The 25,078-nt window shown below is 47.1% G+C and overlaps 1 protein-coding gene across 4 annotated transcripts in view; it reads right to left on the minus strand.

Moving 5' to 3' along the window:
* LOC149359216 (cadherin-like and PC-esterase domain-containing protein 1) overlaps positions 1-25,078 on the minus strand; it is a 95,358-nt gene that overhangs the window by 19,886 nt on the left and 50,394 nt on the right. For 3 of the 4 annotated variants that reach the window (XM_089571493.1, XM_089571491.1, XM_089571492.1), the window contains 6 exons: positions 22,295-22,505; positions 18,704-18,902; positions 9,547-9,743; positions 8,401-8,635; positions 2,312-2,416; positions 977-1,083 (listed from right to left, as the gene is read on the minus strand). In XM_089571493.1, coding sequence (XP_089427619.1) covers positions 977-1,083; positions 2,312-2,416; positions 8,401-8,635; positions 9,547-9,743; positions 18,704-18,902; positions 22,295-22,505 — 1,054 coding nt within the window. The remainder of the gene's footprint in view (positions 1-976; positions 1,084-2,311; positions 2,417-8,400; positions 8,636-9,546; positions 9,744-18,703; positions 18,903-22,294; positions 22,506-25,078) is intronic. The other variant, XM_089571494.1, reaches the window with a different exon arrangement.

The raw sequence follows: 25,078 nt of genomic DNA on the forward strand, positions 1-25,078 counted from the left end.
ACGAGCGCGTGCTTTTCACACTCCAGTGCCGAACATGGCGCCTACCTTCGGCATCTTTTTCTTTTTCCCAGCGAGCAACGAGATGGCCGCGTTCTCTACACAACGGCGAGCCAACCACGCATGTTTTGGAGCCCTCGCCACATGCTCTCAGCTTCACTGTCAACGAACTGTGAGACGCAGGAGCTTCCACATTCACTCCTCTGAGGCGCCTCAAACCTACAGCCTACCTGGAGAAAGCCTACCTGGGGACTTTCCTCTACCAGATGAGTTCTGTGTGCGTTAACAAAGGTGGAGCGCAGTGCTCTTGAGCGCAATGGCTGCGGAGACTACTCTGTTTAAATTTATTCATGGGTAGCACGAAATCACTCTTAATAATGAACTACTCGATCTCTTCCAGTCTCCCCGATCGTTGGTCGTTCGTGAAAGGCATCCCAACTTCGTGTGAAACAGGAATATGCAGCTGTGTAGCTATAGAGAGCACCTCGTGCTTTTTAACTAGATGATTAACCAGATATTCATTTGTGTGCAATCGTCACCTGTCGACTAGGGAATTTTGAATATGGTTGTTTAGGAATTTCTATGAGCTGCACCCAGCGATCAGCGAAAATTTGCAGTTTTTCTTGCAGGGGCTCATAAATGTACTTCACAGGTGGTCATAAAGATTAACTTTAGTTTATGGCCCTAATTCGGCATTGAAGAAGTTTCGTCGTCAAGCCAAAGCAATTCCATGCTTTCTAAAGGAGCGAGTGGGGACAGTGCTGCTTCTCTTTTTTGTTTTTGTTTTTCAAAGCAGTGACAGAAGGTTTTCCTAGTGCTTACAGTTTCCAGTCCTGAGCGCAACATGTCAATGTCGTACTGTCAAACATACAGGATAAAGGAATTAGGAAGCTGAAAACTAAATTGATGCGAGCAGAACCGATTCTTGTCTGCTGACCGAAAAATGCGCGACCAGGCCAGGAAGAAGGGGGGCGCTTACAGGCCGGAATGTTGCACAGTCGTCGACGACAGCGCTTCCTTCTGGATCTTCTGGTCGAAGAAGGACATCATCTCGCTCAGCTGAGCTGCAGCCATTGATGGGTAGACCTGTCCAGTTGTAAATTTTTACTCCAGAGAAAGAAGTTCTGTTAAGCATCATCATCAGCCTGACTGGGCCCACTGAAGGGCAAAGGCCTCTCCCATGTCTTTCCAATTAACCCTATGTTTTGCAAGCTGCGGCCATCATATCCCAGCAAAATTATTAATCTTATCCGCCCACCTAACTTTCTGCCGCCCCCTGCTACGCTTGCCTTCTCTTGGAATCTACTCCGTCACCCTCAAGTATCAGCGGTTATCTTGCCTTCGCATTGGGTGCCCTGCCTCAGCCATTTCTTCCTATTCTAGGACGTCATTAGCCCGCGTTTGTTCTCTCACCCACACTGCCAGCTTCTGGTCTCTTAACGTTACACCTATCATTTTTCTTTCCATAGCTGGCTGCGTTGTACTCAACTTAAGCTCATCTCTTTTCTTTAGCCACCACTTTTCTGCCCTATAGGTGAGTACCCATAAGATACAGCTGTTGTACACTTTTAAGCAACCCGCGATATCTATGTCCCAATCTTGTCTAAAATGTGGTCAATGCTCTGGAAACGATAACATCACGGGGGCAATATGGCCTATACAAACGTTGTCAGTTAAAAACCTGTTAATGAGGTTAATATGGTTATGACTATTTGACCACGAAATTACTAAGGCCCTAAAATAAAGGCACAAGAAGAGGGTGGGGGGGAGTACAAGATGGGGTCAACAAAGGGGAGCAAATACTAACGATCTGAAAATGCACCGAAACGTTCGGTGGACAGTAGAATGGGTGGGCTCATGTTTGCCGAAGCCTTTGAGAAAGAAATTTAATGCTGTCAAAACCTCTGCTCATCTTCTTAGTCAACAGTATGGCATAAAAACATCGGCGCATTTATGAAAACGCCGTCCAAGCATCATCAGGACGCTTAATTTTCACACGAATAGCCTCATTATAAAACGTTTCGGAATAACTTTGACTTAGTTCGGCCCTATTTCTACTTTTTAAAACGCATCAGGCAGGCGTACCTCAGGGAATAAAAAAATATTAAATTCCTCTCCATTTCACGTGTTCACAGGCTATGGGAATCAGTTGTTCCCTGCTTGTTAGTGCAAGTACAAACGATCAGTGCTGGAGAAAAGCTGTTTAGCATTCCTTATTTCAGTTCAGCTTTATAAGTGCAATCTATTTTGCACAGTTCCTGTTAATTACTTTCTTCCATCTCTCCTCGTCAGAAAGGTTTGACTCTCACGTTACCTGCACGAACATGCCCTTGGAAAGACGCTCTCTTCTGGACTGGAGCAGGTAGCTCAGGTCATCCCTGGTCAAGCAGATGTCGTGCGAGAGGTGGCAGTAGTGACACTGCATAAAATTTTCAGAGGTGCCGCGGCAAGGATTTCAGTGCGACCGTACAAAACCACTTATGCGGATAGCGAAAGATATACGAATATTGCACGAACCATCAATAATTCTCATCCCTAGGTAATAGCGAAAACGGTTTGAGATCGATTGAGAATTGTGGCACAATAATGAGCCTGCGTAAACGTGTGCCTGACGTAGGCCTAACGCGGTAACATGGATTCGTCGGCTTCATCAGTGCGCATAGCTCGTAGTACTGACCGCCAGAAGGTGTACAGGTGCGTTAAAGAAGAGCAAGGCGCCTTTTCAGGACGACGCAGGTGTCTGTTGCGCCACGAAGGAAAAGTGTTGCAGAATGGAAGAGGAGGCTGTGACTGGCCGGCATGTGCTTGTGTTTCGGGTTGCTATGGAGGTCGACGGAAATGGCCTTGCAAAACCTTTTATGTCTGTGCACTCCGTGCGAACGTTGAGTGTCCAGAGTGTTGAGACGCGAGGTGAAGAAAATATATTGAAAATCACATAATATAATTGCTAAAATGACTTCCAATGACAGCTGCTCTTATACGTGGCCAGAGTCTGGGAACTATTCCCGGATGTTACATTGGAACCTCGAGGGCGAACAAAAAAGCATGGCACGAAGGCAACCATCTTTTTTTTTTCTGTGCTTAGAATCCAAGACACAACGTTCAGGAGAGGCGATGCCGACATATGTGTGTGTGTGGGGGGGGGGGGGGGGGGGAGGGGAGGAGACGACTCTGTTATGCTGATTAAACAAAGGTACCCAAAGCTACGACAGCAAGCGCCTATGAAGGCGAAAGCCTTTTATGGCTCATACTCGCGGTGTCCGTCCGTGCGCTGGAATCGTGCCAACTGTGGCCACTTCTCTGAGCAGCGGCGCAACCTCCTCCCCTCCTTAGCAACCGGCGCGCCGGTGGGGGGCAGCTGTGCATAGCAACCTTGACGTCACACTATAGCGGTAGAACGAGCGCGCGTGCGTTGGCGATGGCAGCTGCATGGCCGCTCCTTCGCCAGACGCCTGGTTGCAGTCGAGTGAGTGAGACGCATGGCTCCGAAGCGGCCCAGTGATTCCGCGCCAAGCGGTTCGGGGAAGCGGTAGCGGACGCCGGATTCCCTCAACACCAAACGCCAGAAGAACAAGGAGCGAATGCGCATGCGACGACTCAAAAATGTCACCAGATGCGAACCACAAGGCTTTCGCCAAGCACACTTTAGAATTTCCAAATTGTCTTTGGTAATTTTTGTACTCAAGTGCTGATCTCGTTGCATGAAGCTATAAATAAAATGGCAAAGAAATGTTCAGCATAAATAATTTGTCGCTTCCGGATGGCGCCCCAGCCAACACATCCAATTCTCCACAAGACCCTTTGGCGGTTTCAAGTTAGCAATCATTTGCCTGTTCTACAAACCTTGTTATCGGTTATCTCCTACTGGTCCGACATATTGCAAACCTATTTGAAGGCATGCTTAATTCTGATGTTGCTAAGGCTTAAATACTTGGCAGAAAACTGTTTACGGAAAAGAAGGGGCGGTCCTAAACTTCTAGCTTCTTTTTTAACCTTTGAACATACTGAACTCGCCTTGTTAGCACTGCATGTGTTGTGTCGCTGTTTGCCTTCAAAGGTTTGTGTTGTAGGTTTAATGCGGTATATGTGTTCCAATCTCGAATTGCCATCTCAAAATTTTCTCGTTTTGTGTCAGTTTCCCTTTTAACGCAATATTACGGTATTTGTAGATTATTGCCGGATACTTCCGCAAAGGGAGTAAAACTGTGTAAATGAAGCAAAACTAAAAAAGTGTCGTAGAACTGTATCCAAGGCAGGTCCGAACGCAGCCGAGAGCTTTAGCATAGCACAATCACCGCGATCCGATGCCGTGGGGAAGTATCGGGCATGTGCAGATGGGCCAGAGTGGTGTACACCCGCAATATCAATAGCGATATCACGGATAGCGGTTTTTCATTATTATTAGCTCATGAACAGTCGAACTAGAGAAACGTACAGATCCAACGTAGTCCGTTTGTTTATATTTCAACGCCACTAACAGCCTAGATACGCCCACAGCAGCACAGCAGCCTGTCCCTGAAATTGACCCGATTCTGTACCAGCTGTGCTCACCTTGTCCACGCAGACTTTCTAATCTCATCCGCCCACATGACTCTTTTACTGCGTATCACGGCCTCCACTCCAATGCCATAGAGGGCTTCAGTTATCTCACCTTTGAATTAGCCTCTATGTCCGTTTCCTCTTCTTGATTTCAGCTAGCATATCCTTGATTTGCCTTTGTCCCCTCACTCACTCTGATCTATTCCTGTCATTTAACGTCACGCCTAACATGTGGATTTGCGTAGCTCGGCTGCATGGTGCGCTATTTAATTTCAGGCCTCTTACATAGCCTGCATCTTCCTGTCCCCAGCATTAACAAGATATCGTTACAGTGCGCGGAGTCGCGAGAGGGGAGGAGGACGTTGCAGCTATTGTGCTGGGGTGACCTGGTTTTTGTGCGCTCCCTGACTGTGTACTGTCGCCCCTGCTGCTGAGCCAACTCCCGTAAGGATACTACCCTCTAGGAGTAAGCTGCTATTCACGACTCGAGAGTGCCTGCCAAAGGCACTTCATCGCATTCCCGGTCCTCGAGCTGTTTCCGCGTCAGGGTCCGGATTTGTATTCAGTACTTGCCCTAGATAGATATATTACTAAAGGGACATTGCCGTTTGTCTGGCAGCGAAGGATGCATGTATCGCTTGAGAAAAACGATTTAAAAATCTTTCCGCCAGTCAGTTCAAACTCGCGGCGTCCTCACCGAAAAGGTCGGTTGCCATCGTTTTGAAGTATATGACGACGGGATCCGCGTCCAAAAATCGGTGTCGACACACGTATTTTACCTGCGAAATCTTCCGCTCATGGCGGCACCTGTATGTCGTTTTCTTGTATTTTATAGGTCATAAAAGTCCCATTTTCTATGAAGGTGGTGTCTTTGTGATAACAACCGGCTACGTTATCGATACAGGCCAACTTCTAATCGTTCTCTGTGTCGTCCTTTTAACTTACCACTTTCAATACCACACCATCCTGTTCCCTTCCCACACTGTTGACCACTACTGTAGTTTTCTTCGCATGAATTTTAGTCCATCGTTCTGCTTTCAGAGTTTGGGTCCTCATTTATGCTCTGCTATTCCTCTCCAGTCGCTTAGGGCCATGCCTTCAGCAAAATGGAGGCTACTAAGGTATCCTCCACCAAAATTTATTTATTCCCTGCTCTTCCAAATTCAACCCTCCGAAATACTCTTTCAAAGACGCAGTGAGTCGCAGCGGACACACCGAGCCGTCTTCCCTGAAACCCTTTCTGACTGGCATTTTAACACCTTCATTATGGAGGACTTTGGTTGCTGTGCAGTATCTATAGGTATTTTTTAGCATTTTTACAGAATCCTGTTCCCCACTTGTATGCTTATGCGATATTTACTTGTTTAGATTTTTTTTTGGCGACAAAAATTTGCACCCTCTCCTAAATTATTCCACAGGGCTATTTCTTAACTGGCAGCTTCATAAGCTTTTTCGGCGCCAGGACATTTGCGCAATGCTGTGTTCACGACAAGATATGACATTTAGCGCCCCGTGAGCAAACAGCCACTGCCTAGTCAGCACCTGCACGCGTGATTCCCGCATGTGGGCCGTCAAGTCTAGCATTCTTATGCAGGATGCGCGGCAGTGCACACATGGCGCGGAGTCAGCGTCCCACAGGCTGTTGTCACCATTAGTATGTACCTTCAAACAAACAAAAAAAAAGCTGACTTTACGCCTGTTAGTTGGCAAACTAACAGGCGTAAAGTCAGCTTTGCGGCAAAGGAAAGAAACTAGACATTTCCGATCATATTAAAGACCGTCGAATGTACAGAACGCAGCGAAACACTCTGTGTGGTGCAGAAACTTCAGGAAAAGAATTGAACTTTTGAGAAAGCGTGCCCTTGACGACAGAATCGATCTCGTTAATATGACGTCACTCTCTGTCGCTTGTTCACTACATTACGCTGACGCTACATGGTATCATTCCAAGGAGCCTGCTAAGTCGGCTGATGTTATTACATGCACTTTATTCCCATTATTGTTTTATTCATTGCTTTGTATACGCTCAGAAAAATCGACGCTGTTGGAGGTGCAGTCACTAAAACGGGCAGTCACGAAAATAGCCAAGCCTAAACCATCTTGGATAACACCTGCTGAGAACTAATGTATTCGACACATGCGATAACTAATCTCTTACTGTCTCTGCGATAACCGAATGCGTTAAAGAACCTCCATGTTATTAAAGGCTGGTTCAGATGCAAGCGACTGAGCGAAGTGAGCGACTGAGCGGGGCGTGACAGCGAAAAATTTCTAACTTGCTGGAGTCTCGTCGCTCTGGCCGCTCGAGCCGCCGCGGCGAGTCGAAGCAGGTTTCTGCGCCGCGGCGGCAGGAATCCTAGCGTTTTCGCATGCATGTGAAACAGGCTTTAGGCTTCGCGTAGAAATTTATCGCCGCTAGCCATCATCTATCCGGCTTCCAAAAACCGGACAGTCGTGGACAGAGCGTCGCAAGATACGGTGCAGCAGAGAGAACGGCAATTCAACACTACTAGCGCCTATTCAAGAAGATTCACAGAAGACGAAGTCAAAGGAGGCACAGACAGGACGGTCGCCAGTCGGGACTGGCAAGTAGAGGCTTAAGTTTATGGGGGTGTAACGTCCCAAAGCGGCTCAGGCTATGAGGGAAGCCATAGTGAAGGGCTCCGGAAATTTCAACCACCTGAGGTTCTTTGACGTGCGCTGACATCGCACTGGCAATTAGAGACGGCGATGAGGTCGACACAGACAATGGCAGATTCAGTTAGGAAGCTTCGAAGTGAAGGGCACTTTGTAGAATAAATATTTTCAAGTAGAACTCTTGTAAGGGCTAGTTAGTACATCAAATTTAAAAAAGACGACGGCGCTACAGACTGAGGCGAAGGAGGCTCACAAAACGACAGGACCGGCGCCACTCGGGAATGGCAAGAAGAAACGGCGGTGAGGTTGACACAGACAATGGTAGGTTCAGTGCGGAAGCGTCGATGTATAGAGCCTATTGTCGAAGAAAAGCCCATACAAGAGTTCTACTTGAAAACATTTATTCTACAATGGGTTCTTTACTTCGAAGCTTCCGCAGTGAACCTGCCGTTCTCTGTGTCAACCTCACAGCCAACTCCAATTTCCAGTCCCGAGTTGCGCTGGTCCTGTCATTTTGTGAGCCTCCTTCGCCTCAGTCTGTAGCGCCGTCGTCTTTTTTAAATTTGATGTACTAACTAGCCCTTACAAGAGTTCTACTTGAAAATATTTATTCTACAAAGTGCCCTTCACTTCGAAGCTTCCTAACTGAATCTGCCATTGTCTGTGTCGACCTCATCGCCGTCTCTAATTGCCAGTGCGATGTCAGCGCACGTCAAAGAACCTCAGGTGGTTGATATTTCCGGAGCCCTTCACTATGGCTTCCCTCATAGCCTGAGCCGCTTTGGGACGTTACACCCCCATAAACTTAAGCCTCTACTTGCCAGTCCCGACTGGCGACCGTCCTGTCTGTGCCTCCTTTGTCTTCGTCTGTCGCGCCGTCTTCTTTTGTAAATCTGATGTACCAACCAGCCCATACAAGAGTTCTACTCGAGAAGATACGCTTCCACAGCCACAGCTGCTAAGTCCATGTTTTCCATTTATGCGGCGCCATTGCCGTTGTAATACGCAAGGGGACGCCACCCAAGACAAGTCATCACTGATTGATCAGATAATGGTCAACAGCGACGTCTCCCAAATGACGTCCTGACAACGTTCCCCGCTGATTGGCCACACAGACATTCTTAAAACAACAACGACATTCGTGACGCCATGCGTTCCCCTCTTCTCTGCTGCGTCCGTAACGCACTGTGCAGCAGTGAGGCGGTTAAAAGGTGCGGAGGCTCGTACCATGAGACCGATGCGGACATCGGAGGAGCGCAGTGCCTGGGCGACTTGCGCGGCCACTCGGTGACGGGCCGTCAGTACGCGAGCGACGTCGACCAAGATGCCCGCCTTGACACCATCTACGGCCGCGTTGTGCGACGCCAGAAAGTGCGGCTTCACGTTGACGTTCCACAGGAAAGGCTGCAGGCTGGCATTCAGGGCGAATTCGAAGCTCAAGAGCTGGAAGCTGGCATGCTTCCTGGGGAATCAAATAAGGGTGCGTGCAAATATAAGCATGTCAGGTAAAGCACTTCATCCTTTCGCGAAACCCTCCCCAATAACCACATCCGTCAGCAAGTAAAAGCAACGCCGAAAAGTAGCGCCGAAGAAAGACCTCGTATTCAAGAAAATTTAGTTGCAATCCAACTGCGAAAATTTTGGCACCAAAAGCAATGCTTATGTAGCACACAGTGGCCACTATCGAAAAAAAAATAAGCAGGTACTTCCCGTCGAGAAAAGCTGAGTTTTCACGGGATGCATTGTTTGTTAAAGGGGCTATGAGAGGGGCTCTAACAAAGTTGCGGTATGCTTGGGATGTTAAGGCACGCCGCTTCACGAATATTGTGGGTCCTCTGCTGTGTGTAGAAGTGTATTATTTGGCGGTGGTTTTCATGACAACACAATGTAGTGATTGGGCGAGTTGATGTGCTCACCTCAGAAGGTGTTTCAGAGCCCCTTTAATGTGCGAGGACCAGCACTAAAATGAGCGCGGAAGTTTCACTAAAAGGTATGAATCTGGCAAAGATCTGAGATGCTGGTTTATTGAGGACGCATTTCAACGCAGGCCACTTAAATTTTTCCCACAGGCTACTGTGTAGAGACGAAAGAAATCTTCACAGTTTAAGTTCATCAGCTTGAATGAAACAGTGACGCGTCACTTGTAGGCATGCAGTCATGCAATGTCAATAATCCTATAACAATTCAGCCCATTTTGCTTTGTTCGTACTTCTATACATAGCTGTATGCTCAAGGGAAGACCGCGAATAAGGCTGCACATCTTGAATTTTCGCTTCTTCAGTGAGCTCGATTCTCTTGTCTTACTTGACTTTTCATCTGCTAATTCCGGGCTTATCTTCGGCGCGTTTGATTATCAAGTAAAAAAGCGCTTACCCCTTGTCAGCGGCGAAGCTTCCACTGCCGTTCTGAGCAACGCTCCTCGACAGGATTTCGTATTCGGCGGCCACCAGGAGCGCAGCGGTCTGACTTCTTATCTGCGACCACACTTTGCCGGAACTCGGGCTCCCATAGATAAGGTTCAACTGTCGCCAGAACTGCTTCAGTAGCATGGATTTTCCGCTCATCTGGATCTGCAATGACAAGGAATTTGCCTCCCTCTTTCGTATGACTGGAACTCCGCTATAGTCGGATACAACTTACGCACGAAGATGCCCCTCAAAGGAGGCTTATCAACCGATTTTCATAGCATCGAGGTTAATCCAGTTACACTTTTAGCCAAAATTGGTCCCGAGGGAGCAATAGCACCCGTTAGTCCCCTTGAGCAGGGCGAAAGGAGCAACTGCGATCGCGTGCGTGCTGTGTGAAAACTTCGCAGACCAAATGCTTAGTCTCTAGCACCTCTTTTTGGGTTAGTTGGTGCCTACTTAAGTTGGTGAAAAAATAACGCCAAACCATGCAAACTACAAGAAAGAATGAAGACGAGTCCTTGGCCTGAAATGAACTACCTGTAAGACGAGCGGCGTAATTTGCTCCCTCTGCTTCGCCGTTACTCCCAAAACAAACAGGGCCGCGCCCTTCAAGCAGGACCCCTCGCTTCTGACTAATGTCGTCGTTACTACTGCCCTGTTCAGTGCATTCACTGTACATAAATGGGGCACCGTTCTTTCCTTTCGTCTCATTTTTCCTAAACAAAATGGATGAGTGATATATTTGCTTTATTTTTAATTTAGAATGATGATTCTGCCGCTTCTATAAGCTTAAGAGGTGTGTCGGTTTGTTGGCAAAAATGGTTCCCGTCCTAACAACCAGATGGCACCACTAGGCTTATCTTATCGTTGGGTATGTGCGCACGCTGAATTAAATGAGGGATTATGAGAAATTCACCGCGCCCCGCTGGGGCACAGCACCACGACTGCAATGGAGCGCTCACCGATGTTGCTCTTTCAGGTGGCCCTTTTTCTCGGCGCGTCTCTGGAGGCACAGTCCGCAAAATCCTGCGCGAGCTCTACCGGGCCTGATGGACGCGAAAATTGGAAGCGGTCGCCACTTCTGGACAGCTGCCACCGCCTCTGCTGGCAACCGGGATGGACCACACGTGTCGACGCTATCACCACAGGATGCACAGTATATCAACCGCCATTTCACCGCGCCCCGCTGGGGCACAGCACCACGACTGCAATGGAGCGCTCACCGATGTTGCTCTTTCAGGTCAGTTACCTTGACTACCTTGACTGGCGCAACGTCCCTCAAAATACCTGCATTTAGCGTACGTAAGCGTAAATACACTTATGGTAGGTAGACAAAGTCGTTTCGTTCTTTTTTCTAACCATATCTGCGTACGATACGAGCGGCGGCGTGGTGTCCGGCAAGTGTGAACGAGGCAGCATTTCAGCGGCTGCGAATTTCGCTCGCTCTCGCCGCCGAATGCCCAAGTGTGATCGAGCCATAAGTCCAGTGACAACACCGCCGCTGCAGATAGACTGTTTTGCGTGAGAAAAAAAGCTTCATGGATCCAACTGAAGCAGCCGGCAGCTGAGAAAGTGCATAAACAAGTACTACGAGCTTCAATACGTTTCGAGTGTGAGTTGAAAGGCTTAACGTTAAGCTAATAAAAAATCAGGGGGCACTTTGACTGTCTAAAGTGGGTAGAGGCGGAAGCGTTTTCCGCACCACCTTCGCTGTTTCTGTGGCACCGGTGGCGTCACATAATTGACTACTAATTACTAAGTGATGACAAATAACTAATTAATGGTTAATTACTGATTAATGCCTGGATACTAATTAACTGCTAATTAATGACGCTTAAGCTTCGCCTTTAGGAGTGGAACGCGACCGCGCGTTGTAGCGCTGCCAAGGAGTCCACGGAACACCACCCGTTCAGCGCGATGCCTTGCCCTTTGAACGCAACGCTTTTTGAGGAAAGGAAATGGCGCAGTAATTCTCTGTCATCTCGGTGGACACCTGAACCGCACCGTAGAGGAAGGGAGGAAGTGGGAGTGAAAGAAGATAGATAAAGAGGAGCCGTAATGAAGAAAATGAAAATTGTACTTGAGGAAAGGAAATTACGCAGTAACTGTCTCACAAAATTCAGGGGGGCACTTTTTTGACCTAAAGTGTGGTCACTGATGCCCCTAAGAGTGGAACGCGACAGCGTCTTGCAACGCTGCCAAGGAGTCCATAGAACGCCATCGCCCATTCGGTTGTACGCCTCGCTCGTCAGTAAATTGGTTTTTGAGGAAAGGAAATGTATCTGTCTCTAATTTGTCGGTGGACACCTAAACCTCGCGGGAAGGGAATGGAGGAGGATGAGAGTGAGTGAAGACATCGTATTCACTAGACGCGCCTTTTAATGTTCATTCCAAACCATCGAGCTGGCATGGCGGAGTGGATAGCATGCTCGTCTCTCACGCCGAAGACCAGGGTTCGATTCCTGAGCTCGACCAATTTCTTAATCGGTTTTATTTATTTATATGGCCTGACTAGTAAAGCTAATTAGGCTAATTGGGTAATTTAGCAGTTAACTAAGCTCAGCCCCACTAAATTGGAGCATCACTATACGATCCCTTCAATTGGTTGCATGGTTACTAGCCAAAAGTACAATTGGCCCCGTTTGAAATTCGCGCACTGTGACGTCACGATCGTTTCCACCAATTGAAAAGCGTGACATTTCCTGTCGACAACTGCTGCTTACAACGATGAGACATTAAAGGCTTCCGCCTTAATAAGTAGTTTCATTTCGCTGCCATTTGTTTACGAGCTTTGTGTAAGCACCGGCGACACGTATAGCGAAACGCTGAGTGGCAAAAATTCCGTTCCTCGTCGCCGCTGTCCGCCAGTAACAAAAAACGAAGTGAACGACGGCTGTCTATATTTGTTTTCAACAGGCCGCAATGTGCAGCTGCCAGTTGCTACAAATACGACCACCTTATCCGCAAAAAAAAAAAAAATGCCGACGATTACGTTATTTCCTAATGCGAAATTTGAGCGCAGCTAATCAGCTGTTTCAGGTTTTCGATAGATTGAGGCAAAGAATGCGAGCAAGACATTTATGTGCAATTACAGACAGCTTTCATTTTTCAGACATATTCCTTCTTCAAGAAACACTCCAATAACAGTAAAGTTACACTTGAGAGAGATTACAATACAAAAGAATTATTGCACTTAAAGAGCACTACCTCAAGAGAGAGAGGCAAACAAACAAAACACAATTTGTTCCCTGAACCTTAAACGGTGGCTGGGGCGGTCAACAGCTTTCTTAAATGGGCTCGCTTCACGTCTGTCTGTTCTTCGTGCCAAGGCAGGCTTTGCACATACACATAGTGTCGGCTGTGCAGCCTCCTTCTCGTTCTCGCGCTGGGCGCACGTCCTCAATGGTCAAAGGCCGGGAGTGGCTTCGAGGAGCATCTGGGACTTTCTGTCGCCGCCGTCGCGCGAGTGAAGAGATGGAGGGCATCTCTTAGCGCACGCAAGGCCCTCTCCGTCAACATCGCGTAGAAACGACTCGGACAGTTTAGAACAATCGACGGCAATCCCCCCGCGCGCCACGTCGGCGAGCGGATGGGGCAGCCACACACACAAGACTAGTCGCTCTCTAGGGGTTCCTTCACCGTTTTACGACGCGCGCCGACGAAAGCCGCCCGCGCGGCGCTGTTTTTTTTTTGTTTTGTTTCTAGGACGGGAGGTGGTTGCGCTTTTACCCTCTCCTGGTTACAACGGACAACGCCAACGGCGACGGCGACGCCGCGAAACGCAGAAACGGGCGCCTAAGAGCTGCGCTCTAAAAAAACAAAAATGAAAAGATTTGCGGTTGTCAAGTATCGGCCGCAAGGTATGCATGGTTCACCCTTTCTGGGGGACCAAAAACACGATTTAAACCAGTTTGCCCATGCTTTAAGGCTTACCGTCGCTTGCTACCAAATCACATAATATCAAAATGATCATACTTAGCTCTAAACAGGAATACGTTTCGTGAAGCTATGAGCGGTAAATGCAAGGAATGTGTGTGTTTCGTAAATAAGGCGTTTATTTTCTACTCCGCACCATCTTTAGTGGTGGCCTGGTCATATCCGTGCCGAGTTCTATATAGACGTTATGGGTTCGAATCCTAGTATTTTCGTGTGTGTTTATTTCTGTTCCCCGTTCGTGCCGTTACATGCAATAAGTGCTGCCGCCCGTTCCATCCCAATCTGAAATACGTGAAAATCACGCATCGGTTCCATTTTTTTCTTTAAACGGCAGCTACTGGGGACTTACTATTGCACCCCTTTCCTTGACCAACAGTTCGTCCAGAGGACTAATGGTTTTGGCAAATCAGTTAGTCCCCAAAAAGTCTAACCTCCCTCCCCATTTTAGTCTCTTTTGTCTTAGAGTAAGCGTGCTTATTCCCCTTATCGACTTCTCATAACTACTCGTAGATCAAATTTGAGCGACAGAGTGCGTGAAGCTTTGCTAGGTGTCCAGCGCGATAGCCACTTAGGCCAGCTCATATCAGAGGAGGATTATGTAAGAAGCTCTACAGGTGCCGCAATTTGAGTCCGTTTACTGTCACAGTCAGCGAAAGGAAACTTACGGGGACGCTCCGTCCCCCCCCCCCCCTCCTCCAGCTCCGCCTTAATGGTATGATGCGATATTATTAATGGGTCCCTTCAGCGGCATGGGGTCACCCTCTTTGCATATCATTTCGCAAGCATATACACTGTTCCTTCATTCACCATTACATAACTCTTAACGTATACCGTTAAGAGTACAAAGCGATAGCAAGCATACTCCTTCTCTATCGCCTAGGTGCTGCCTATATGCCCATACATGCGCAATTGGTCATCCTGTACTCTACATTCATAGACCTCTGGAAGGCCTCATACCACTGCTCGTGCACCGGTTAAGCGATGTGCCATTGCCCCGGCTGTTGCAAACAAGAGCCATTGGCGGGATTGCGAGACCCAGCTATAGTTTCTCCTCCCGAGCAACTTCTCACGACCGATCATCCATTTAACCCCCCCCCCCCCCCCCTGCGGTGAGTCATTTGCTCACAATCCGGTCGGCAGGTGGAAACAGGTCGTGATGCCGTCACAAGGTCACGTGACAGGTGGTACACTTCCGTTTTCCCTGACAACACCGACGACGCCGTATTTTTTGCAGATTGGCAGCCTTAGCGCTATCGCGTTGAAATGGCTATAAACTCAATACCAGTCAATACCAGTCAATATCAGGGGAAAAGAAAACACATTAAGAAAAAAGAAGAGGCAAGAAAATAGAAGAGAAGAGAAAGCCACCGGAAAAAAATAAACGCGCACAACGCATTCCTGCATCTATACCGCGCCACAAAGCAGAATTGTCGATCATGCCATTGATATGACTTATTCATTATGACAAATGAAAACCGACGGTATCTCCGTTCGTTCCACTTGTGCTGTCGTGATGTGGGATTTCTGCAAATGTACAGCATTTGAGCTCCAATAGCTTGCACTGCCAGGGCTAAACGCAGCGACGGAACGTGACTGGACTCGCTAAGCGTACGAAAGCCCTTGCGCTTTATTAAGAGTGCTGTGCGTTTGTAAGCGGCTCGGTGGTTATGCCTTGCTGGACAGTCTTCGCAGACAGGAGCAATACTAAGAAACAAGCCTGGCTTCGCGACTGTGAGAGAAACCGCGAGGCCCGAAGAGAAGGGGGCTATCTTGGTTTTTCTAATGGGGCCACCAAGTGAACCATTAGGCCGTGATTTATTATACGAGATGCAGGAAGCTGATATGGGCGACTAACTATCCCAGCAATTATGGCGCCGCCAGTTTCTCTGCATGATATGGTCACGAAGACACGAACTAAATGCCATTTTATGGCTTCGCTATCTCGTATTCTCTCAACGCGGACGAAAAACGAAAAAGAAACCCCCCTGCCGGAAACCAGCAGTCGCCAATTCGCTCCTTTTGTGAAGGTCTTTGGGGGTAACACGATGTCGACTTATAAGGGGGAGGGCACGCTAATGTCAACGGACGCCCAAATATTCGGATGTTCACATATTTTCTCAGGGCGTTACACACATTGTCTTGACTGCTTAATGGCGTGTGCCGAACTATAACCTCGCTGACATGCACTGATTCTTGAATAGCGTGTACATATTTCTTGAGAAGGAGTTACAGCATTATCATACCTTCAAGTTTTCGTTACAAGTGTACTTGATATAGTTCCTCACGCTCATACTAAAACACATTAAAGAAAACCTTCAGGTAATAAGCCATACTTAACTTTACGAGAACTGTAATTAGATTAGCGCCCGTCTAAGCCAGCTGGACTATCCATTCTTTTTTATTTTTACTGAATGGCTCCTAAAAGCGTAATCACCTTCTTTTATACAGCTTTTCTTGCTCACATTTACTCCTTCAGAACTAAATTGGTAAACTGGTTTTTTGAGGGAAGGAAATGACGTAGCATTTGTTTCGGTGGACACGCGAACCGCGCCGTAAGGGAAGGAAGGAAGGAAGGTGGAAGTGAAAGAAGAAACAGTCAGAACTCAAAATGTTTTTGTGCCCAACCTCCGTATATGGTTTGGGGGCCCCAAGCCTTAGGGTCCCCAAGGCTTGGGGTCCCCAAGCCTTGGCGCCCCCAAGAAGCTTGGGAAGTCGAAATGGGCATGCGCAGAACGCAAGCCGCGCCTTGCGTTTTGGGTTAACGTTAACAGCGAACGAAATAGCGCGCGCCCCAACGCCGTTCTACGTTCAGGCAACATGGCGGCGTTTGTCCAAATAGGGAAAATAACCAGTCACACAAGACGAGGGACAAGAAGAGTGAACACACCACAACGACTGGCAGAGGCAAGGGAAAGCAGGAGTGGGAAATCTTGGAAGCATATCATATCGGTTTGTCAGGCCATGATTGTATTAGCACAACCTCGGTGCGCTTACTCGAAAAAGAATTTGCCTTTTTAGCTCGTTCACTATATATGAGATTTCTTGTCTCGTGTTTCTTATGCTCAGTGATTTGTAATGATGCTGTTGCGCATGCTCTGCTGGCCTTGCTCAGACTATGTATTTTCTAATAAGCTTCAGTTGTTAGTCCAGTCGTTGTGGTGTGTTCACTCTTCTTGTCTCTCGTCTTGTGTGACTGGTTTTTTTTTCGTTTACAATGTACCAACTGGCCCGCATTTCAACCCTTCTCCAAATGGGGCCTCTCGCTTCACCACCGATTCGTTGTCGCCGCGCTCTGTGTCATATGTTCACGGCAAACGAATGGCGCACGAAGCTTTCGCTTTGCCTGAAGATGCCCGCTCCACATAATTTTAGCGATGAAACGTGCCACGTTTTCGTATTGCTTCCGTGTTTACAGAGATGGTAGGCTTAGGGAGCGTATCGTCTGACGTCAGTAAACGCGGGAGGTTCAAACAGGCTAACGAGTTTGGTCCAAGAAGCGGCCGCAGAAAATTGGCATTTCATGAAGTTTTTTTTATTCGTTCAGTAATTTTTATATATACGTGCTTAAAAAACCAAAAATAATTGCATTTGCGAGAGTTACCAATGCGCGTTCCGGCCGAGATGGCGCTGTACGTGGCAAACAAGCAAAAAAAAAAAGAAAAACGCAAAAAGCGCTCCTTATGTGTTGCGTTTCTTTCTGTTATAGTAATCGACTTGAGTGGGGCCGACAAGTGACCAGATATATGAAACAAAAACATTTTGAATTTTTTTTATTTTTATTTCTTATCATTTCTCTCCTCGGCAGTAATCGCACTGTAGTCAATGGCCCCACTGCATAGAGGAAACCGCTATTCTAAAGCAATAGTTGTTGTAGGGCTAGTTGTTTTGCGTTTGTACTGTTGCCTTGTCTATGTATCGTCTTTTTGCGAAAAAAAAAAAGAAACTTGCTGCCCTATTCTAAAATTCACCGGTGTACGCGTCCGTATATCTGGGGCCCGCTATTTCTTCGGAGCCCCCAAGCCTTGGCGCCCCCTATTGTAGCGATATCTAGTGGTTGAGAATTGTGGGCCATGTGGGCCGTTTTCTTTCTAACTCGCGTACAGAGCACTGGTTAACTTATACGCTCAATCTCAGCTCTACGAACGAAGTAGAGAAACTGGAGGACACTTGAGCTCCGTCTTACCTGCATGATGTGACATCGTTAATGGGTTAATGCCCATATATGCGAAATTGGTCATTCTCGACATTATGTTCACAGATGTTATAAAAATGGTCTATAGACAGTCTATAGACAGTCTATAGACAGTCTATAGACTATAGACTATTGACTTCCTATAGGTATTATTGCTTTTTTGTTTATTCATAGCCTATAGACTGTCTAGAGACAAAAGTCTACTAAAGTGTATGGCCATAAATCTATAGATTGTCTATAGACTGTCTATCATGGTAGAGAGAGGGTGCGGTAGATGGTCCTTGGCGATCACAAAATGAACAAGGGAGGGGAAAACCTCAGTTTGCTAGAGCCAACGTTTCGACAAGGGGACTTGTCTTCGTCTGGCCCAGACGAGACAGGCCCAGACGAAGACAAGTCCCCTTGTCGAAACGTTGGCTCTAGCAAACTGAGGTTTTCCCCTCCCTTGTTCATTTTGTATAGACTGTCTATGACATTTGTATTTCCTGTAGACTGTTCTCTAGGAATTTTGTATAGGCCGTCTAGAGACTTTATAAATAAAAGTCTATAGACACTCTATAGACTGTCTGAAACTTTTTTTGTAAGGGCAGGCTCTCCTCGCGCCACTTCTTGTGCAGTGGCACAGTGGCTAAGCGATATTCCACTGACCTCAGTAGGCAAAGTTCTGCCTTCTGGGGGGTTTGTGCGACACCGAGGTTGCTCTTCCCGAGAAACCTCTCGAGACCAATCAGTACTTTAACTGCCGCCCTGTCACCATCGTCAGTTTGATGACGTCACAAGACCACGTGACCTAGGTGGCCCCCCTACATTGCTTCTCTGGGTATTTTTTCACTCACATCGCCGACGACGATGCCGGATTTTCTGCAGAAATGTAGCCTTAACGCCGCCACGTTATGAAGGTCGTGTACTGTAAAAGCATCCCATATGGCACAGAAGACTCTTTGCACAATCCAATTCAAAGATCAGGCAGGTTAGAAACGCGTCGACCTCGTACCGTGGCCTTTTCTGGTGTCGTGCCCTGTGCTGTCCCTTGAAAAGCAGTGCCCGCCTGGTGGATGTATGCCCGCAGCGGCACCAACGACGTAACCAGAGCGAAGACCCTCACCAGGACCGGACGGCCGTGGGACGCCAGTAGCGGCTGCACCAGCATCTGCTGAGCCACCGCTCGGCCACGATCGAACATTGTCGAAAGCCTGCAGTCAGTTTTTTGTCCACGTAGCATGAAGATGATTCTTAGCGAAGTGCTTGCAGAATCTACTGCAATGTACGGGCAGCAGTATAATGGGCGCCAGCTGCCAAGCACTACACCGGACGAGGGCACCGTTTTGCAAAGCACAGGAAACAACCATGCACTTGTGCTGAAAATAGTTTCCAAAGTGCACGTCGCAGTACACTATGATAAGGCGCTGAATGCCAGATTACCGCATTTACCGCATAACTGCCGCGCTAGTGTAATGGACGCACCTGCTATTTTGCCTTCCAGAAAGTACAGTGTTTTTTCCTTACGTAGTAGACGCACCCCTTTCTCTTAGCGCGAAGTCCGCTGATAGCGGTAGTGAATGCCAACTAGCGCCCTTCTTTAAGCTCCGAAACAACTCAATAATATAAAGTCCTCTCTGTCAATGTTCTAGCACGTTGTGTCGCAAGACGGTGCGGCCAGGGCAATTGTTTTTTCTTCAGCCCAATCTAACCGCTGTCAAAGGTCAAGACTACTATACTTCATCCTACGGGACCAGCAGCCAATAAGAACGCTGACCGATTTCCGGGCTGATTTCCACAAGATTCCCACGAAACTGACTGATTTACCCAAGATGACCTGTAGGACTGTACTTAAGCTTCGGTTTTTTTCAGTAAACTATCATTTAGAATTGCAGCGATCGTCCTTCCGTGATCGTTCTCTCTTGTTGTCCCCGTTTCGTTCGCGCTGCGACAATTTTCTGTATTATGTATCAACATCAACTAGCCCAAACTTCAGTACTTCTGCTATAGAACTGCTGCACATCTTCCAGTAAAGCGCACGTTCGCACACATGGACGTGCCGCAGGGCCGACAGGAGAGCTCCTTGACCATGGCATGCCGTATTGCACCTACGCATAGGCGTACTGCAAGCGCTCCCCTCTAAACTGCTGCATATATATTGTCGGGTCGTCGCTGACAAGAAGTCACAACTGAGATCTAACCAGATTCTGTGGCCGGAATCGAAGCTGTAATATTAACTCAAGGGCAATATAGGCGGCAGCGTCGCCGCGACGTGCAATTATATCCGCCAGCGTGCCCCCAGAACGAGTCAATTGAATAGCAGAACTTGTCTGCGCCTCGGCGCATTTCCATGACGATGAGCGTCAAAAAGCCATCTATGCACTCCCGTTGCTTACGCGGACAGCAAATTGTCAAAATCAAGAAGGTAGGCAACATCACGCATTGAACGATGAACTTCTCATTGAGGAGTGATGCGAGCAGTTATACAAATGTGGCGATTAAGTTGACCTCATCTACGTCAGCATAGCGTCTGTTCAATGGACTAGGGCCACCTTTCTTCACAGAGGGGCAAATATCCGACGCCCACTTTGAAGCTCAGTAGCGGTGCAAGCAAAGAAATCCAAAAATTTTGTAGCAACTATGACCATAGCGCATCTTTATACGTTTAAACTGAAAAGTAATTAAAAAGTAATTTTTAATACTACAATGTCATTACTTTTAGAGCAGTCATTAGCATTGTAATTTAATTACATTATAAAAGTAATTTCGCCATGCATGATTCAAACACGTTGAAAGTATACCAGTCCTATAGCACCTCTAGTCTTTACATTTATTCATATTTTCCTGCGATCACAACCACGAAAATGTCTAACAAACAATACAATAATCTTTGAGTGATATTTTCCTTGAAGAAAGTAGCTGCAAAATGCATGAGTATCCAGACAATCACCCAAACATGTGCTGTTTCAAACTACAGATTTTCCTAGCATTGTAAATTGTAGCTTAGACATAAAACATTTTAATAATACTCGACACATACTGCGTCTTCGAGTGTCTATAATCAACCCCTGAAAGGCGCTTGGAGTTGTAAAGATGTATCGACGTCATCTTTAATCCAACGTCTTCTAATTGATGATGTAAAGGGCCGTCTAGAGTCATGAAGCTTTGAACACCAGAGGCTATGTAATCTAACATGGTATTGGCATATAGTTATGCTGATATTATAATAATATTATTATTATTTTAAGGTTTATGTAGTTACTGTTTATATATAATGATATAATTACGCTGAGATGCTCATCAGGCAAAGTGAATGAATTGGCTGCTGTGTGCATATCAGTATTATACGCTCAAGAGCACACCATCTATCTGATGTGCGCTTTACTGCATTAAGAGAAGTCTGCTGTGAACACTAGGTCACATCAACCCACCCTGGCGTGAACACCACGACATACCGACTCACTAGGATGTGTACACCGGTACACATCAAACCAGTGTGATGTGAACGTTAGAACATGCTAAAACGTTCTGAAGTTCACATCACAACCCGTCAGACCATCTGGGGTTCACCAGAGCACACCAAGCGATCCTGGTGTATTTTTCAACTGGGTTACTTTCTCAACCTACTCTTGTATATAGGCATGCACTAGCCTATAGTATGACTGAGTATATAAATCAGTAAAAATCCCTATTTAGGGATGTCATATCCCGCAATTTTTGAAACATTTAAAACAGCGGCGTCGAAGAGGGGGCCACACGACAATCACTGGGTTAAATGTAGTGGCCAGTAGAGTTGACCTACTTTCTGCACTGGTATACCGGGTGTCCCAGCTAAATGTAACCAAACTGTTAAAAAAGGCGAAGTGTCCTAGTCCAGTGAAACCAACTCAGGGTTGTTCATAGTCGCGTGGCCTAGTCTTGAGTATCTTTTCGCTCTTCAATGTTAATTAATTAGTTAAGTTTAATTAGCTAACTTTTTAATTATTTGACTTCAGGAAGAAAGCGTGAATGCAGAAGTTTTAGATCACCTCGAAAAACCGCTAGTAGTTCTGTTTCCGTCAAGTTACGATTTACGTAGCTTTATTTATTGGCCTTAAAAGAAAGTTATCACGTGACCAGCTGCTCGCTCACTTCTCTGCCCCAGTGTGCACCCAAAGTCTCATCGAGGAGAGGACTTCAGAAAAAAACGGATTTTATTCTTTAAGGCGCGTCTTGCGACGTTGAAGTGGCACAGTTGTGATGTGGAAGCTTTTTCTTATTGTGCGGGTTATGGTCAAAGGCCGGTAAAAAACTACTTTACGTAAATAGTACGTTGCTGCAAATGTTTCATTCAGCTGTTTTTCAAAGCGATCTACAACTTTTACATTGACACTTTGTTCATCAAGTCAATAATTAAAAAGTTAGTTAATTAAGCTTAACTAATTAGTCAACCATGAAGAACGAAAAAATACTGCAGACTAGGTCACGCGACTCTTAACAACCCTCAATTGGTTTCAGACGGCTAGGACACCCCGCGTTTTTTAAAAGCTTGGTTACATTTAGCTGGGACACCTGGTATATCTCGACAGATGCGTGTTAACCGCAGCAGTGCCTTTTAAGGACGCACGTTCTCTGGAGCAGGCCCGCGTCGGCCAGTGCTGCCGTGTCGACTTGCATGGCCCGGACCCTGCGCCTCCTCATCCGTGAGCCGACGGGTCTGAGGAGCCAGCTGGGCGCCGAGGTCTGCATCAGCGTGAGGGCGCTCGCCACGTCCGCGAGCTGCTGCGCCTGCTCCGGCAGCACAAAGCACAGCGGAAGCGCAGACCGCTGGCTGTCAGCTGAAATCGAAAGTCGGCGTCAGGCACTTTTGTTGTCGCTCGCTTCTGCTGTGGTCTAACTGAGCGGGCAGCATGTTTCGGCGGAAATGACAAGAGGGTAGTTCCGTTAAAACTACGGCGGCCGGACAAGACCTTCAAGTAACAGCGCAAAAACACAGACAGGACACATAGGACGAGAACACAGAACGAGCGCTGTTGTGTCTTCTCATTTTACGTGTCCCATCTGGGTTTTTGCGCTGTTACTTGAAGATGAATAACCAACAAGCCCAAGCTGCTGTTCGGATAAGATCATCGGCTGGAAAAGAACTTGTAGCTTGCTGCTGAGTACTAGTTTTGTTTTGTTTTTTGTCATCAAGGATAAAAGTTGGAAGGGCAACAAGGAAAAAGCTGCTCGCAGGTAGCCTCACTACCCCACAGCCCCTGTCGGATGTATAGATCAACAGGTGCGCTTACCGGCGGGGAAGCGCGCGCCCTGCGCCACCGGCGAAATCCCGGTTCGCGCCCGCTTCCTCCGTCCTTTGCTATGGATGTATGAAGCCGATTCACTTCAATAATCTTTAAGTGCAAACGACTTTATTGCGCGTAAACTGCACAAGGAAAGAGAGAGACGGGTATACATATTACAGTGTCAGGGGTACAGAGTTTGGAATATCTGACTCGTTGAGCTCGGCCATTAAAGGTGCAGCACCAGTTTTCCCCTGAGTACTGCGCCCTATATGGCTCTAGTCTAGAGTAAAACTTAAACCTCCTTATTAAGACAAATTTTTCTAGTTTTGTTGTCAAAATGTCTGAGCCGTCATGTAACCGTATTGCATGCATTTTAACGCAATTCATGCTTAGTACTTTTACAAGACGAAGAGGGACCTCGCGAAGCTCTGTTTATTGCCACTTGCAGTGAAATAGCGACGTACTTGTTCATGAATTCATTCGCAAATCTCAGCGCTACACTTCTTTCTTCACGCTTTAATAATGCGCCGTTTTTACATTTTTTTTTTAAAGAGGCGGGCCTGCGATAGAAAGAAGCTTGCTGACACGATATGTTAGCTGGCCTTATATGCTGCTCACATCCGATCTCATCATATGGCACTTTGAGCCCAGGACAGTGATTTCCCACACACTTTGTCTTCCTGAAGGCAAACTCGTAACGAAATATCTTTTTTGCATGCGACGGGGAATTTTTGTCATCTTTGTCATGAGTGTTAGAGTCATAAACGTTGCTAGTAGTACGTGACACATCAACGAAAGCCCGCCGCGGTGGCTCAGCGGCTTGGCTACGGCGCTCGGATGCTGACCCGAAAGACGCGGGTTCGATCCCGGCCGCGGCGGCCGAATTTCGATGGAGGCGAAATTCTAAACGCCCTTGTACTGTACGATGTCCGTGCACGTTAAAGAACCCCAGGGGGTCAAAATTTCCGGAGCCCTTCACTATGGCGTCCCTCATAGCCTGAGTTGCTTCGGGACGTTAAACCCCAATAAACCAATAAACCAAACATCAACGACACAATTAAAAAATGACTACTCCTTCTCATCTGGGAAACTCCTGGCCGCGTTAAACAGCAATCAGTGGTCAGCCAACCCGCTTATGCTTTGTCAAACTAACCTAGTGGGCGAAAGTGCAAAGAATCGCGCAGCTGTCCAAAGCAGCAGGTGGGAATAGGCTCGCTTCCAAAGAGCGGAAATGCGAAAGCCTTTCTCTTTCCTCTCTTTCTCCCTCCGTTTTTCGTTTTCTTGTTTTGTGCTCTATTTTTTTTTTTCACGCAGACTGGCCGCGGCCGCAGCTAGAAATCTGTAGTCCCGTTCTATGAACGGCATGCTCCTCAAAGTTGCAGTCTCCCACAAGGCGGAGTGCAGTACCTACTTCTTAGCTACACTTAGACTTAGACTTAGGGGACAACTCTCATTTCCTAAGAAAATTGGGACACCACGGCACAAAAGTAATGATAATTTAGGCCTGTTCCATGCCGGTTATAAACTAGCTAATAGCTTCTTTTCTTCATTTTTACCCATAAGCACTCGTACAAGCGTGCTTGAGCTGACGCAAACAGAAGAAAATAAAGTAGTTGCTGTCTCTTACCTCTATCGTTTGATTGCTAAATTTCCACCTTCGAAGATCTAGACTGGCGGTTTCCCCACTGTACCCATTTTGTGCCGAACCTGAGACAGTGGATTACTACCTGCTGTTCTACCGCCGCTTCTCTTCTTTGAGGAGGCGCCTATTACAAATTCTGTTTCACCAGCTGGGTCTGCCTGTATCCTCTGCGATTGTTCTTTCCTTTGGCGCTTCTTTGCTTGGACGAAGCCACAGGAGTGGGCGCTCTGCTGCGAAAAATTTCCTTCTAGAAACGCAGCGACTCCCATTCTAGTTTCTTTTCTCTCTCTCAGTCAGTGCGACATGTTGTACATGTGCTGTCCTGATAGACTTTTCTTAATGTGTGAGAGATAACTGGAGGGAAAATAACAGTCTGCAGAAACGTCCCTAAAGAATGGTTGCGTGTCACTAGCTCGTTTCTTTCGATAAACGGTGAGAGAATCGTGAAGGCCTGGATTCCCATTCCAATCCTTATCCTGGCAGA

The sequence above is a fragment of the Amblyomma mixtum genome, chromosome 2 (assembly GCF_055824585.1).
Source record: "Amblyomma mixtum isolate Tamu chromosome 2, ASM5582458v1, whole genome shotgun sequence".
NCBI lineage: Eukaryota > Metazoa > Arthropoda > Arachnida > Ixodida > Ixodidae > Amblyomma > Amblyomma mixtum.